This window comes from Lampetra fluviatilis, chromosome 21 (genome assembly GCF_964198595.1).
Source record: "Lampetra fluviatilis chromosome 21, kcLamFluv1.1, whole genome shotgun sequence".
In the NCBI taxonomy this organism is placed as follows: Eukaryota; Metazoa; Chordata; class Hyperoartia; order Petromyzontiformes; family Petromyzontidae; genus Lampetra; species Lampetra fluviatilis.
Genome location: NC_136295.1, coordinates 12,138,758 through 12,155,214, shown reverse-complemented (window position 1 = coordinate 12,155,214; position 16,457 = coordinate 12,138,758). Strand labels below are relative to the sequence as shown.

The 16,457-nt window shown below is 53.1% G+C and overlaps 1 protein-coding gene across 4 annotated transcripts in view; it reads left to right on the top strand.

The window, feature by feature from the left end:
• Positions 1 to 15,610, top strand: part of LOC144938249 (signal transducer and activator of transcription 5B-like) — a 50,561-nt gene extending 34,951 nt beyond the window's left edge. For all 4 annotated transcript variants that reach the window (XM_078866097.1, XM_078866099.1, XM_078866096.1 and 1 more), the window contains exons 7-19: positions 474 to 625; positions 2,528 to 2,683; positions 3,068 to 3,247; positions 4,341 to 4,428; positions 4,947 to 5,069; positions 5,702 to 5,794; positions 6,794 to 7,000; positions 7,289 to 7,383; positions 8,462 to 8,604; positions 8,973 to 9,128; positions 9,775 to 9,838; positions 10,766 to 10,876; positions 11,526 to 15,610. In XM_078866097.1, the coding sequence (XP_078722223.1) occupies positions 474 to 625; positions 2,528 to 2,683; positions 3,068 to 3,247; positions 4,341 to 4,428; positions 4,947 to 5,069; positions 5,702 to 5,794; positions 6,794 to 7,000; positions 7,289 to 7,383; positions 8,462 to 8,604; positions 8,973 to 9,128; positions 9,775 to 9,838; positions 10,766 to 10,876; positions 11,526 to 11,643 (1,686 nt within the window). In that variant the 3' untranslated portion in view covers positions 11,644 to 15,610. The remainder of the gene's footprint in view (positions 1 to 473; positions 626 to 2,527; positions 2,684 to 3,067; positions 3,248 to 4,340; positions 4,429 to 4,946; positions 5,070 to 5,701; positions 5,795 to 6,793; positions 7,001 to 7,288; positions 7,384 to 8,461; positions 8,605 to 8,972; positions 9,129 to 9,774; positions 9,839 to 10,765; positions 10,877 to 11,525) is intronic.
• Positions 15,611 to 16,457: the final 847 nt, after the last annotated feature.

Sequence of the window (16,457 nt, the reverse complement as noted above, 5' to 3'; positions counted from 1 at the left end):
TTAACCTCGCCCCACGCCCCCTTCCTCCCTTCCGTGGTTCGGTGAATTGTCACCCTGAGGGGTCTTGCTTTGATTCAGGAATCGATCCATTTTGTCTCTGGTGGTCCGTTTGTTTTCTTGAACTGATGGCATGTAATAGATATGAATTTGAAATAATGGAGTTTGAGGCATGCCATTCAAAGTGTATATCAGGCACAAGACAAAAGAAAAGACAGTGCAAATGAGACGAAACAAAGTGCATGGTACAGACATAAGAATGTGATGGTACCGACAACAGGGACTACGTAAGAACAAACAATACAAATGAGATGCACAGTACATGGCTCTGAATCGTGCCTATTCATCAGACGCCTAACTGCTACACAGCGGACCTTCACGTGAGACCCGCCCTCTGCGCGACGCCGTGTTAATCCTCACCTCGTGCATCCCCTCCGCCCGCTTGCCGCGGAATGGGGCGCGCGATCCTCCTGCAGGCGCTGGCGGAGAAGCACAAGAAGACGTTCCAGCTGCTCACCAAGCTGCAGACCACCATCCTGGACGACGAGCTCATCCAGTGGAAGCGCCGACAGCAGCTGGCCGGCAACGGGGGGCCCTCCGAGGGGGGGCTCGACTGCCTGCAGGGCTGGTGGGCAGAACCCGTACCCTACCTCCTCTCCGAACGAACGCACGCACGCATGCCCACTCACCCACACGCCGCTGCTTGTGGTCACACACCTGTGCACTCCTGCACGTGCTCACATGTGCCTCACCCGTGAAGCTCACACTCCTGCACCTATTACGCTGTGTACACTTGCATAAAACGGACAAAGACCCCCTCTGTAGCCTTTCAGAGTCTATTAGTAAGTGCCGGAATGGCGCAAGAGGGGGTGGTGTGGACAACGCCATGCTGGCCACCTTTGTCTCCCCAGTGCGGGTGTTATGTACACGCGGAACCAGTTCACACATTTGCGACCGATGTTAGCTGTGGCGGAGAATCTCAGATCGTCCAGTTGAGAGTGCAGCACTAGAACCACAACGTTAACCTTTCGCACAAATACCAAAATAGCGCACACATTCACACGTACATCTACATACACACACACATCTACATACACACACACATCTACATACACACGCACATCTACATTCACACGCACATCTACATTCACATTTGTTGATGTCACCAAATATTCGTGTTTAGCTGCTTTTTTTAATTCGAGCCACCTATTAAGGTTGTAATCCACATTTAAATGTAACCTGCGCTCTACGTTAAAGCTGGTTTTGATAATGAACCCTCATTTAAACTTAAGCCATATTTATCGTGTAAGCTCCCCAATAAACTTAAGTCAACTCAAGCTCTTCCTCCTTTGGATTATTCTGAGCAAACTCACTGACACCACAAGTACTCTGGGGGTTGCGTGCACGTGTGCGCATCTGCTCGTTTGTATATATGTGTGTGTGTATGTTTGGGAGCGGTGGTGTAGCTGTTAGCGTGCTGCGCTGCGAACCCGATGACCTGAGTTCAATTCCCGATCACGACCACCAACACTGGTGAGGATTATCTCAACCGGTCCTGGGCCTCCCCTGGGTCTACTCGGCCTCAAATGAGTACCTGGTGCGGTGTGTAAACATCGCCACTGGGGAGACAATGACTGCCGGACGTGGTGCTGGCTACCCACCCTCTCATGTGCCGTGCCGGCCTTCATAGGTGCTCGCTAACAGCACTTGCTCCAACAGTCTGTTAAATCTATACGGGGGATCTTTGTCTTTGTGTGCAAGTGTGCATGCTGATGTGTGTGTGCTGCCATGTGCTCCCATGTGTTTGCGTAATCCTGCTCCGAACCCGGTGACCTGATTTTTATTCCCGGTCATGCCCAGCATCAGTGGCGTGTCTCTGTAAGTGTGTCACTCTGTAAGTCCACATGTATCAATGTGAACTTGTCCATGTCTGTATGTGTAAATGGGGCGTGCTTGCGTCCATGTCCATTCACGTGCGTGTGTCTGTCTTCTTGAGTACATCTGTTTACGTTTATACGTGTCTGTGTGTACCAGTGTGTGCCTGTGTAGGCTTGTGTGTTCATGTGTATGCATCCCCGTGTATTTTTGGAGAGTAGTAGTGTAACAGTTAGCGTGCTGCGCTACAGACCTGGCGACCTGAGTTTGATTCCCGCTCACGGCCAACATCAGTGACAAATTATCTGAACCAGTCCTGGGCCTCCCTTCGATCAACTCAGCCTAAATTAGTACCTGGTGCACGCTGTAAATATCAACACTGGAGGTACAAAGGTGGCCAGCCACGGTAATAACCACATCGCTCCATCGTGCACCATTACGATCTTGATAGGTGCTCCCCAGCAGCACTTGCCGCAACAGCCTGCACGCCTATATGGGGGGAATCTTGACTTTGCATGTGTACATGCGCACGCTTGTGTCTGTGTCCATGCTGCGTGTACACGTGTTTCCACGTATACGTGGTTATGTGCGCCCGTGCTCGCCTTTTGCGGCCGTAGTGTTCACGTGGGACCCCGTCCCTGCGCGGCTGTGCCAGGTGTGAGAAGCTGGCGGAGATCGTGTGGCAGAACCGGCAGCAGATCAAGCGCGTGGAGCTGCACCTGCAGCAGCTGCCCATCATGGGGCAGTGCCAGGAAATCCTCACCGAGCTCAACTCCACCATCACCGCCCTGCTCTCTGCGCTCGTCACCAGGTACCCACCGAGCAAAGCCTGCCGCCACCGCCGCGCTTCTCAACGAGTCGTCGAGGATTTAGAAATTAATTATCTTGAACAATCGCAATGCGCGCATCGAACCGTGTGCGTGAGAATCTATGGGATAGGCCGAGGGGTAAGGAAACTTTTACTCACCCTGAAACGCCTATTGGGTGACAACACGTTAACGCGTACCTTATCGTCATCCAATGTTCACGCGGAAAATGTTCCGGCTTCACGTTTAGCGCGCTAACGCGATGCTCTCGCTTGCCTTTTTGCTCTCGTTAACGCGCTCATGCCAGTTCGTCGGTTTCCGAAGTAGACACGCGACTGAGATGCTTGCACCTGTAATCCCCCTCCCCCATCACCCCACACCCCACGCAGCACGTTCATTATCGAGAAGCAGCCGCCGCAAGTGCTCAAGACGCAGACCAAGTTTGCTGCGACGGTGCGGCTGCTGGTGGGCGGAAAGCTGAACGTGCACATGAACCCGCCGCAGGTGGTGGCCACCATCATCAGCGAGCAGCAGGCCAAAGCCCTGCTCAAGAACGAGAACACGCGCAAGTGAGTGGCTCCTGCCGCCACCGCCGGGGCCCCACGTGACGTCGGCGGGAGCCAGAGCAACGGAGTAGTTATCGAGTGTACGCAGGGGGTGCGACTGTGCCGGTAATCATCGGTGGCTGGAGCGGGGGGGGGGGTCCAAGCGCCGGGCGACGAAAAAGGAAATTCGACAGAGGGTCAGCCCTGTGTTAATTCCATTGCATCACAGCCTTTGACAACCACGAGCCAGGAGGGCGTGTTGTCCGTTTTGTTGTTGGTGAGCGGCAGAACCGGATGCGGTTGTGTCACGGCTTTGCATCTCTTGATCTGAGATCTTGCATCTTGATAGACCATGTTGTGGTTCTCAGTTTAGGTCAAACGCGATTCCTTGATCTGTGTCACACGAAATTGCTCCATCACGCATAGTCGGCAAAGGACAAACGTGTAACCTCTTGCGACAGTATTTGCAAAAGCTGCTCTTGCTGCCATACACTGGCGTCTCCAGTGATTTGTTTGATCCACGGATCACGGGTAGGGGGTGGGTGGTGACCACGGGGGTGGCGCCATTCCTTTGAGGATCGCAGTCCACTTCGAACGTCAACCACCAACTGAAGTGCGCAATTTGCTGCAGGAGCTTGCACATCAAGACGGAGCGACGTGTCCACACAGTGACAGCTGTCTCCCTCAAACTAAGCTCTCGATCGCTAGGAAAATGGTCGCAGATGCAATGGTGACATTTCTGACAAAGTCGAACCGTCAGATGACAGGCATCTTTGCCATCGCATGTGGAAGGAGGACTGCAGCTGATCCAAATCGGCTTGTAGCAATGTGCAGGCCCTCGTACCTATACAACAAAACTGACAAAGCACAACACTGGTAGACTCCCACTTTGGTGCCGAGACTTCACCGTTTCTGGGAACAAATGCGGTTCATGAAACAACGACGTTATTTTAATGGGGCGAGGAAGTTAGTCGCGCTTGAACGGAATACAACAATGCGCTTCCTAAAGTCATATGTGTATACGTCGGAGTCCGCCGGACTTCTTCATTATTCTTTACATTTGCAAAACACTTTTGCTCTAAACTCCTACCAATGGTCTCCTTGTCCGCTCGTACAGTGAGAGCAGTGGAGACATCCTCAACAACTGCAGCGTCATGGAGTTCCAGCAGGCCACAGGGACTCTCACCGCCAACTTCAGGAACATGGTGAGCGCTCCGGCAAGAGCTTGGATGCGTCGGTTGCACGCGGCGTTCTGGCTTTGGCCGCGCAACCTCGCAGGTAGCGGGGGGGGCACCCCCTTGTCGGAGAGGGCAGATGCGGAGCTAGGAGGGTGAGTCAAACACTCTGTGGTTTAATCCTGATGCAGGCACGCCGGCGCGTGTGCGTTTGTATGTGCGTGTTTTAGTGGGGAGCGCGAGCGTAGTGATTTTGCGCATTGCACTGCAAATACGGCGGTCCGAGTTTGATTCCTGGCCATGGCTAACACCCGTGGTGATGATTTCAATTACTCCTTGGCTTCTCCTCGGTTGACTCAGCCTTAAATGAGTACCTGGTGCAGTGTGTAAACAGAACGGTGGAGACAAAGGTAGTCAGCCATTGCGCCGGCCACACATTTACCCCCTCGTGCGCCGTGCCGACCTTCATGGGTGCTCCACTGACAGCACTCGCCCCAACAGCCTGTGCAGGCTACACAGGGGATCTTTGTGTTCTTGTCTTTGTCCAGTCTCTCAAGAAGATCAAACGTTCAGACCGGCGTGGGGCGGAGTCGGTCACAGAGGAGAAGTTCACCATCCTCTTCCAGTCGCACTTCAGCATCGGGGGCAATGAGCTTGTGTTTCAAGTCCGGGTAAGGACTCGCACACACACACACGCGCGCACGCGCACACACACACACACACACACCCCGAGCTACCGGTTTCGGCATGCACGCGCCGGCACATGCATGTTGCAGGCCTGTAACACTCGCTGGGAGTCCTTATGCTGTACCTCCTCCATCTTGGAAAAATCGACCCGCGGGAGGGTAATATGAAGACAAAGGTGGACATTGTGGGGATGGATAGGGTGACAAGTAGTGGACCCAGCTCACCACTGACCTCTGAGATACTCGCCTTGTAGAATTAAATTCAATAGATTTTTATTTCGTAAGATATCTTTACTAATTTTGGAGAAATCTGGGGGGTTTTTTATATTAGGGTGCAGTGTAATTTCCAAACTGTGTTTTCATGACCTTTAATTAAAGCTGTTTTGTTATGCCGTACAGCACTTTGAAACCTCTTTGTGGTCTGTTTTAGCGATTTCTAAATTTGTAAAATAATGAAACGATATAATTTAAACATTGCGAGAGCTTGTGCCAAGAGGAACTGCTGGCACGTGTTGACTGTCGACCTCCAAACCCGCTGCGTGGATGGGCTGGCCAAACCCAGGAGTCACCCGTGTTGCTCGTGTGCTGCCTGTGTGCTGCGTGTGTGCTGCGTGTAGACGCTGTCCCTGCCCGTAGTGGTCATCGTTCACGGGAGCCAGGACAACAACGCCACCGCCACCGTCCTGTGGGACAACGCCTTTGCCGAACCGGTGCGCAACGCACGTGCCGCTCACGGCCACCAACGCCACCACGAGCCTCTGATCTCTTATATGCACGGATATAGGCTTGCACTGGCTTGCCACGGCTCCAATTCTGGCAGGTGGTGAACGCCGCCTGCCTCTGGATTCCCAGCCAAGAAATCCACGCAGCCTCCGTGGTTTGGCGATGGCCCAGCAGAACCCACTGGAGCATTAAGTGCTGCCTCTTCTCTCCCTATAATCTAATTAATTAATCGCTGGCTCATGTCACCTGAAATTAGATAACCTGAGACAGAATGCAATGCCGAATGTGAATTGGAGCTTTGCCATTTAACGAGGCTGTGTGTTCTGGGCTGTCAAACATGAGCAGGAGGCTGTGTTTACGGTAAGAGAAAATCATCAAGTATCAGGCGCCCTCTAGTAACATCACTGCGGTGACGTACAAAACATGCGCACTAGAGGTGGCCGGGGGTGGCTTAGAGGTCAGAGCGCTGAGTTGGCATGGCCTCCGATCCTTGGTACAAATCCAGGCAGCTGCCTGTGATTAAATCAGGTTCCAAAGTCTATTGAGTCGATTATTTTAGCCTGGTCAGCAATGACTGTACAAAAATAAGGCCACGTGAAATTGCCTTCTGCACTTAATTTGGCTAAATTCCAGCTCTCAGAATGAAAATTGTCACTGTGACTGCGGTGCCATGATCATTGCTGTGTAGCGGGGTTGGTGGGCAGGTGCTGCCCCCTACTGCATGGATCAGAGTCGCAGGCCCGGTATGGCCCACGGGCCTTGGGTTCCTCACCCCTGTTTCAGAAGGAAGGAGGAGATTAGGTCTAATTAGAGCAACTCGGAGAAGGCTAAAGATCTGGAATGTACATATTATCAGCGGGGAAGGCTTGCCGAAGGAAGTTCAATAAGCAAGATCGCTACTCGCCCTTGTGTATAGCATCGCAACTGACCTACGCATACGCACGTTCGTTTGGACCCCTTCCCCTACCCCTCCGGCACGCCGGCAGGGCCGCGTGCCGTTCCAGGTGCCGGACAAGGTGGCATGGCCCCAGCTGGTGGATGCCCTCAACATGAAGCTGAAGGCCAGCGTGGAGAGCCAGAGGGGCCTCTCGGAGGAGAACATCGTGTTTTTGGCGCAGAAGGCTTTCAACAGCACGTCCACCCACGCCGACGACTACTGCAACCTCACCATCTCCTGGGCGCAGTTCAACAGGGTAGGATCCCCCAGGCTGAGCCGTGCCAGGGCTAGGATGGAAACGAGTCCCGTACCAATATCAGCGATGCGTCGAAGCGACGTGTCTATGGGAAATAGATACGTATGTAGGTTTTTGTGTCTACCAGGCTGTCCGACTTAAATGTTCAAACTTTGTTCGCGGGAGAAAAAGTCTTTAAAGTGGCCTTTAGGCTGAACTCGTATTGCAATCGAATGGATCGCTTTGCCGTACATCGCGTGCTGAAGACTGTGCCCGCTTGTGCTGTGCGCGTGCGCCTTCTGACACCAGGAAAGCCTGCAGGGCCGAAACTTCACGTTTTGGCAGTGGTTCGACGGGGTCATGGAGCTCACCAAGAAGCACCTCAAGCAGCACTGGAACGACGGGTTAGTGGCCGAGGCAGAGAAAGAAATATTCTTTGGTGGTCGGGGGGTTAAATAAACCTTGTGTACACCACCATGGTCGCTGTGTACACTCCTGCATCGGAAAACGGGCCATTAATTTGAAACTCGTTCAACCACGTGGTTGAACGTTTTGTTGTCCTTCCCCCGCACCTTCCATTAGCACAGTTCGAGATACGTACGTACATACCACGGTCGAGGGCACGGTATTCTCGGGAAATATTTGGGCAATCGTTGCCCGCAATGCATTTAACTACGAGCAACTCCATACAGCAGTGGCATAGAGTTACTTTATCGTTCTGCCTGCCAAACGAACACGGATTGTGTTGAAAAGTGTGCTAGATGAGCAGTGATTGGTCTACAAGAGCACACGCCATCGGGTAGTCATGTGGCATTCTTTCTATGTTCTGATTGAAAACTGCCATGCCCAGTTGCCCACAGTGATCAGACTTGTCCAGATTTTGACAACTACTCTTTTTGGCAGTAATGATTTCCATGAAATTGCCCTCGTGAGAGCCTGAAAGAGTCGAGTCCAATGTATCATGTTTTACAATATTGTATTTTGCAGTGACAGGCCAATTGTGAAGATGAAATTAACTTTGGCAATAACATCTCGCAGCACATGATTATTTGTTTAACAAGCCTGACTCTACTGATGATACCTAGAAAGTTTTAAAATCAGTCCAAAGTCTGTGTGTATACCAATGTTCCTGGATAACAGTTTGAGATAGTAAAATTAGCACACAGATTATAAATCTTACGCAAGCCATTGACACACTATTGACTGTAAAGTGTCATCAGTGAAACAGTATTCATCATGTCAACTTTTGTTTGCATTTCAATCGTTTAAGCTAAAGTGGCGTCAACTTACGGCAGTGTTGGCAGCAAAAGTGACGGCGAGTTGTGTCGCCTCCTGCAGCGGCACACTTTTTCCTGATGATTCTGGAGCAGAATTTATTTTGTGCTCGTCCAAGACATTATATCTGAGCCCAACGCGTCTCCGAGTCTGGTACAGAGACGACGTTTAATTGTCGCCTCCGCCACCTTCCCCCTCCGTGCGCAGGGCTATCCTGGGGTTCGCCAACAAGCAGCAGGCGTCGGACATGCTCCTGTCCAAGCCCAATGGGACCTTCCTGCTGCGCTACAGCGACTCCGAGATCGGTGGCATCACCATCGCATGGGTCGCCGACAACCCCACCAACCGGGGTGCATATTGACGGTTGCACGCACGCCCTTGCCAACCACGTCACTCTATAAAGTGGTCGGCTACCAGTGATTCGTAACCTCTTGCCGCATCCCCGGGTTCTTTTTAAAGCAACAATTTGTCACCGAGTGTTACGGCTTGCTTTGCAGAACAATCCCGGCCACCCGAATTCTATTCCTGCCCTCGTTTCCAACATCGTTGGTGAATATCTGAACCGGTCCTTCCCCCCCGTGGGTCAAATCCGTTTTGTTACGAATACCCGGTGCCTACCATCCCCGTCTCGCGCCATTCTGGCCTTCGTTGTGTGCTCGCTAACGACGCCCGCGTAGGCTCCGTGCGAGTTCACTGTCCCTGCTCGTGCTTGGTGCAGGCGAGCGGCTCGTGTGGAACCTCATGCCGTACACCGCGAAGGACTTCAGCATCCGCTCGCTGGCCGATCGCATCAGCGATCTCAGCCACCTTCAGTTCCTGTACCCGGACCGGCTCAAGGACGACGCCTTCTCCAAGTACTACACGCCGCTGATGCGTACGTACCGCCCCCACCCCCCCATCCCGCACGGTGCATTCGGCGTCGCCCGCTCGGCGTGGTGCCCTGACACTGGGCAGCAGTGTGGAACATTAGCCCAGAGCTGATGCAGATATACGTGCAGCGTACATTAACACTACGCATTTGTGTTGTACTTCCCCCGCACCTCCGATCAGCGCGGTTGGCTACTTACGGCGCTAAAGAAATTCAACGTAGATACGTACATTGGTTCTAACAAGCCCAACCCGAATTGGTTGAAGTGAGTGGCAACCAGTCAGGAAGAGGACAGACAGCGCAGACAGCACCTTGCATGGTTGGGACCTCCTGAGCAGCACTGAATGCTCAGAAACTGGCCCGTGGACCGGCAGGAGTTTAAAACGGTCTCACGTTTGAAGTTCAATATATGGACCTACATACCGGTGTATTGTGATTATCGTCGTAGCGGCAGAGCTGTACAGACCTTTGTGGGGTTGTGCAGCCGAAGGGAACATGATATCACAGAGATACTTACGAGACGCTTACACGCGACGTCCAGTCGCCGGTTGGGAGCAGCACTTGCCCCCCCACCTGGCGAGAGGGAGAGGGAGAGCGTTTGCTGGAATTTAGTCAAATTAACGTTCAATGTGCCTGTTTTTACTCCCGACAGCCAACGGGCGTGAGGTGAACGACGACGGCTACGTGAAGCCGGAGATAAAGCAGGTGGTGCCCGAGTAAGTGTCCTCGGCTTTGTTGGCAAGCACCGCTCTCACAAGCACGCACGCACGCACACAAGCACGCGCGTACACAAGCACGCACACGCGTACACAAGCATGCACGCACACACAGCGCGGTTCGCTACAGCCGCTGAATTTGTACAAACAAATGTTGTTCGTCAGCGCTTTACTTTTGCGGGGCCTGTCTGCGTCAATGACTCGGAAAAACATTGCCGCACGCGGCAACGCCACGTCCATCGTGCCTCTCGCTATGGCTGTGGCTACTAAGTCACGTGTGCCGACTGATCCGCTCTGCAGGCGACCCAGATATACTTCCGCACCCGGTACACCACATCCAGTATTTCCTTCGCTGTGGCTACGGCTAATAGTCACATGCCACGTACTGGAGTCTTAACCAGCAATCCGGAAAATATTTCTGGACCCTGCCAGAAAATGGGAATTCTACCAAAAACTGAAGAGGTCACAGGGGGGTGGAGTGATCAGTTGGATCAGAGCTTTAATCGCTGAGCCAGCACCATTGAGGTCCTTGGTTTGAATCCAGGCAGCCGCCTGTGATCAAACCGCGTCCTCAAGGTCTAGCGAGTCCATGGTCTCAGCCCGGTCACCATTGACTGCACAATAAAAACCATCACGTTCAATGTGGTTTTGTTCTGCTATGCCGGCTTGACTTGTCAAGCGACAAATCTTACTCTCATATGCAGAGCGAGTGATAAGTGCACGTACCACATGTCACTCGAAGGGATCTCAGAGGTAGCTGTGTGATATCCACTTCCGTGGTGGGCCGGAAGTAAAACAAACATCGGGAGGAGTATGCAGGTGTGCGGGTTGAACGCACGAACCGACGACGTGGAGAAAGCGAGTCCCCGAGTGTGCGTCGCGGAGAGCTGAGGTTAGCGGCTGTGCGTTGTTTTTGTTATGGCGCAGTTTTGCCACGGCGTATTCGGATAGCTCGGCGCCCAACACGCCCTACACGCTGGACCACTCCTCCATGTCGCCTGTGAGCACCCAGGCCACCTTCGCCACCTACGCGCCCAGGCAAGTGTGGGCACCGCTGACTGAAGCGTCGGCTCGCGAAGTCTCGGACTCGGAAGTACAACACGAGAGCCGATATTTACTACTGGGAGGAGTGTTTTTTTAGTGGGCGGTGTTGTTGACTGTTTTGTTGTTTGTGAACCGCTGCCAACGCAGCATGGTAAAAAATCTGTTGTTTCGAAGAGTTGCCTCTTGGTTCAGGTCAACGTCGGTGAAAGGATATGAGAGCATTCTCGTAAATTATATGTGCAGCCCTTTGTCACTGCACTGCTGGATGAAGGACCCCCCCCTCCACATCCTGTCAATCATTAGGGTTACTTGACGACACTTCACCAAGCTGATGAATGGCGCAAAAGGTCCAGGACCAGTGAATGTATCGCTCGCCATTGATGTTGGTCGCTGGGTTCATATTGCAGTGTGCTCACCACTGTGTCGCCACTTCACCCCTTAGAAGTTGTATTATGAAACATTCCAAAATCCCCAATGCAGGAATTGATGACAACGTATTATTTCTATTAGATGTCTTTCACGGTCAAAGATTGTTGTCTAAGATATTTGTGTGCGTCCATGTATGTGTATGCTTGTTTGTGAATGCGTGTGCACGCATGTGTGTGTGTGTGTGTATGCACGTGTGCGCGTGTTACACGTGCAGTGGGGAGATGATGTTGGAGCCCGACACGGATTTCGACTTGGACTCGATGGATGTGGCGCGTCACATGGAGGAGCTGCTGAACCGGCCCGTTCTTTCACAGTGGCCGAGCCAGGGATAGCCAGGCACACACCGCTCGCTCACTCGCTCACTCGCTCACTCGCTCTCATGCACGCATACTTGCATGCAAACGGCGCTCGCATGCATGCTCACACGCACGCTCAATTACGCACTCATTCACTCACACGCACGCTCAATTACGCACTCATTCACTCCAGTGCACGCTCGCTCACTCGCACTCGCTCGCACTCAAACCCTCGCAGACTTGCACGCTCACTCGCACACCCACGCATATGCCCGCGAGCTGACCACACTTGCACACCCGCAGATTTGTAAATGTACGCACCTTAACCGAAGCAATGGTTTAACAGGTGGATTGAGCAGGGTTTGAGAGATGGCCTTAGCCTGAGGAGGGAGGGGATGGGCTGCACAGGTTTAGGGGATTACCGCTTCGTAGGGGTGGAACGACTCGTCGCTGCATCCGATAAAATTTAGATTTTTAAGCTCACGACACACACATCGAATCGCGTGCGAAAGAATCGACTTTTTTTTCTGATTCGAGTGCATCGGGCATAATGGGTTCACATCACTCCCTCTGCAGCCACCAACGCCGCCAACATTCAGCGCAATGTTACGAAAAATTGTGGTCCGTTCTTGAAGCGAATCCGGACCCTGAACCTAGACAATTTGTCAAATCACCAGGGTCGGAGGGGGGGTGATCGTTCCACCCTTACCGCTTTGGGTGCTTAGGCTGGGAGTGATACATAGACTGCACTGGGGCTGGGGCTTATAGACTACACTGGGGCTGGGGATTATAGACTACACTGGGGCTGGGGATTATAGACTACACTGGGGCTGGGGCTTATAGACTACACTGGGGCTGGGGCTTATAGACTACACTGGGGCTGGGGATTATAGACTACACAGGGGCTGGGGATTATAGACTACACTGGGGCTGGGGCTTATAGACTACACTGGGGCTGGGGATTATAGACTACACTGGGGCTGGGGCTTATAGACTACACTGGGGCTGGGGATTATAGACTACACTGGGGCTGGGGATTATAGACTACACTGGGGCTGGGGCTTATAGACTACACTGGGGCTGGGGCTTATAGACTACACTGGGGCTGGGGATTATAGACTACACTGGGGCTGGGGCTTATAGACTACACTGGGGCTGGGGCTTATAGACTACACTGGGGCTGGGGATTATAGACTACACTGGGGCTGGGGCTTTTGACTGCACAGGGCACTTCGACTGAGCATAATTTGGGGAAGAGGGGACGAGGTTCAAAAGCATAGGAGATTGTCGGGCGACCAGGGTTTCCCTACTAGAAATGTGAATGGGTGGGCCGTAGCAAAGAGCGACCGGGTTCCTTTAGGCACGGGTGTGGCTGGGCCCAAATGAAAAAACAATCCCTGCTTACAAAACCACTCAACAGGCATTTACTTATCCTGAGCTAGCCAGCGTACCTACCAAGTGTCTTTGCCTGAGGTTGTCCACGCAAGCAGGACTCCTCAGCAGACATATGCAAGCTCTTACACACATCGAAAAAAAAATCTCATGCTGACCGGTTAGCTGGCTTCCGAACAGCCACTACATTCGAGTGTAAGCAGCCCGTGCTGTATACATGCACCCAACCTCAAAATGAATTTTTGTACTCATCCGATTACGCCTTACAAGTGACCTCCTCGACGCCGACCACCTGGACCTACGCCTGCGGATACCTTCGCCCGACACTTGCGGGTGGCGGCATCGACTCCCTCGTCGCCACGATGTGGGGGGGTGGGGGGAGAGGGAGGGTGGACGGGGACCCTGCGACTGTGGGGGCCCTCCCTCGCGCGGCACGCAGGGTCCGTAACCCCGCCGGCTTCGGTGCCAGGTGAATGTTACCGCTGCGGTGGGGGGAGGCAGGAGGGACTCTTTTCTTAGGTTTTTTTAAAGCAATTTTTTACAGTAAAAACGGAGGCTGCGGCCGGCTCATCCGCCGCCCTGCAGTCAACTCGTTGCATCACTCGGTCCGTCCCCGCTCGGGCCGCCGCGCCGCGTAAGCTCTGCCACTCGTGCCTGCGGCGCTGCACTGGCCCACACTGGCCTACTGTGGCCTACATTGGCCCCCACTGGGCCACACACTGGGCCACACACTGGGGTTTTTACCGGCCATACTTGTTCATATCGGCGCCTGGTGACTCGCAGCGCTGGTACAAGCTGTGTTGAGCCTGTGCCGGGCCTACCGGTCCGTGCGTGCCTTTGGGCCGCTCGGCCGGCATGGTGCTGGTGTCACCAGCAGTGGCCGTGTCACTCACTACAGTATTTCAATACCTTCAAGTATCAGGGAACGCTCGGGCAGCTCAGATAAACACAAAACAAGCTCTTAAGGACTTCACGTTCGTCGGTTCCTACCTACCGGCCTTTATTTTTTTAAACGTCGCACATCGTTTCAAAACAACCCGGGTCACGCACGGTGTTTTTTTTCTTGTTCATTGACGTCCTTCAGTTTTGGGCGGAGGTCGGAGGTCCGGGCGGCAGATTTGACGCCGACTCGGATTCGGCCGTAAGCAACAAAAGGGAAAAAATGAACGGGAAGGAAAAGAGGGTGCAGGGGATAGAGTTCGTGGTTCGAGACGGTATTAGCGACTGCTTTGGATAGGGTCAGGTGTGAAGTTCAGTTTGTTGACGAATGGGGTCAGGAGTGGTGCTAAGGGCTCTTTCACTCGTTGATCAGGGGTCAGAGGGCCGAGAGGTTCGTCGGCGTGTGGGGGTTAGCGCTAGCGCCGCGTGCGGCTATTGAGTCTTGTTGGCTCGTGATGTAGGTGGCTAGTACGATTAGATGTCGGGATGTTGTTCGGTTGGGTGTTCGGGTTAGGAGGGGGTAGTTCCTAGCGCTAGCGGCTGTGTCCGTATGTATGTTGAACTTCTTTCGCGCCGTACGTAGACAACCGTGCTAAGCGGGAGGTGCGGGGGAAGGACAACAAACGATGTGTAGTGTTAATAATGTCCGCTGCCCGTATCTGCACCAGGTCTGGGCTAATGGCCACGCTGCAGTCCAGTGTCAGCTGTCCAATGTGAGGGCGCAAGCGAGACTGACGCTAGTTCACTCGTGGATTCGGGGGTAGTGCGTTTGGACCCCGAGTGTGTTGAGGATGATGTCGGCTGGTTGACTTTTGAGTCCAGGATAGGGTCGTTCCGCCCCTCGTTTCTTTGTTCGTTTTTTTCCCGTGCTGGTGCTCACGGCGCCCCGAGTCAGCCGTCGGAGGAGCGAGACGCGAACTCCAGCACCGCGGCCCTCCCTGGGGGGGGGGGCAGTGGGGGTGTGGAAACGCGTTTGTGAATGATGGGAGCGAGGGATCGAACTCACATCCACCGTGCTCACGGACGCCGAACGGACATCGGCTATGTTTCCATTGCGAGTGTTTAGCCCGTCAACGCAATTTGGACAAAAGTGCAGTGGGCTCACGTCTTAATGCGCGTGAGTCGCGCGTGCGTTTTCCCCGTCTGCTATTTCGGAAACTAGCAGGAAGCTCACGATCCCGTGGGCAGCCATCCCCCCCCCCCCCATATCTCTCTTGCACCCCCCCCCCCCAACCTCGCTTGTGTGGCTCGATGAAACGCATGGCGAATCACAAAGATCTTCCAGAAGACGTTAAAGCGTATCGGTAAAATGACATGTAGAAGATTGCTTTCGGAATTCGTTTTTTTTTCTCACCGCAGACGTTATCTCTTCCTCCTGTTTGTTTGATATCTGCGTATTCCGGACTGCGCGTTTACACCTGTGGACGTGACCAAGACTTCTCTTTCCGGAAGAGGGCACGCGCCCCTGGAAGCCGATTCATACTCTCACACAAAAAAAGCCGCTTTACGTTTTTCTCGGTCAAGAGCTTTGTCGATGTATGCCCAGATGATGAACCCCTTGCGTCGTCTGTCCTTCATACCAAACAGTGGGACATTGTTAAAATATGTGCGTTATGGAATTCGTGAAACATTGGCATATTTCTGGAGTAAATGTTGTTTATTTGCTACCGAATGTTGAATCGGGCTCTTTGCACCATTAATGTAGTCCTCACGGGGAAATGCGCACGCGAAGCGACCACATTACCGCTTTGTCTAATTGTAGATGCGCAGAACGGGAATTGTGCCGAGAGGATTCAATGGAAACATAGCCGACAAACATAAAGTCCCGCACTCGATTACAACAAAAAAATCGCCGTCCGCTTTGGTGTTTCCACGTAAAAGTTGCGACGCAGATTTCCCTCGCTCCATGCGGTAGATGCGTTCCAAAAAAAAAAGCGAGAAATCTCGATTTGGAAAGGTCGCAAAGTCCCCCCCCCAACCCACAATGCCTCGCGCGAGACAGCTGCATATCGAGTAGCAACGCACCCAGCGCGCACGCTGTCCCGTCCCCACGTCGGGCCGCATCCGAGTGAATTAAAACACGCGTAACTGCATCGCGAATTTTGCGTCGAAATAAGTTGGCCGACATCAAGTGAGGAAGCCTGCACGGTATTGTTCAGCCTCCCAGGCGCGTGGTTCAGAATCATGTGTTGATGCGCTAAAAAACCGGTTTCATCACTTGTGGGAGCTCTCATCAGGCAGACGAGACTTCCCATACGTTTAGGAAGACTCAAGAAGTTGGTCGAGAGACTATAAACATTTGTTGTATGTGGCGATGCATTAAAGGTGTAGCTTTTATCACCCACGATGCTCGCCACAGGGGAGCATCGATTTCAAGCAATTGTCGAGCGTCGACAACTTTGAGTGGCGCAGTGCCCGTTCGTGGCGCCATCTCGCGTCCGCAAGTCGCCGTTGTGTGTGTGTGTGGCACCAGCAGCAAGGCTTTTGGTTGGGACCTGCTCAAGAGTTGCAGTCAGGTT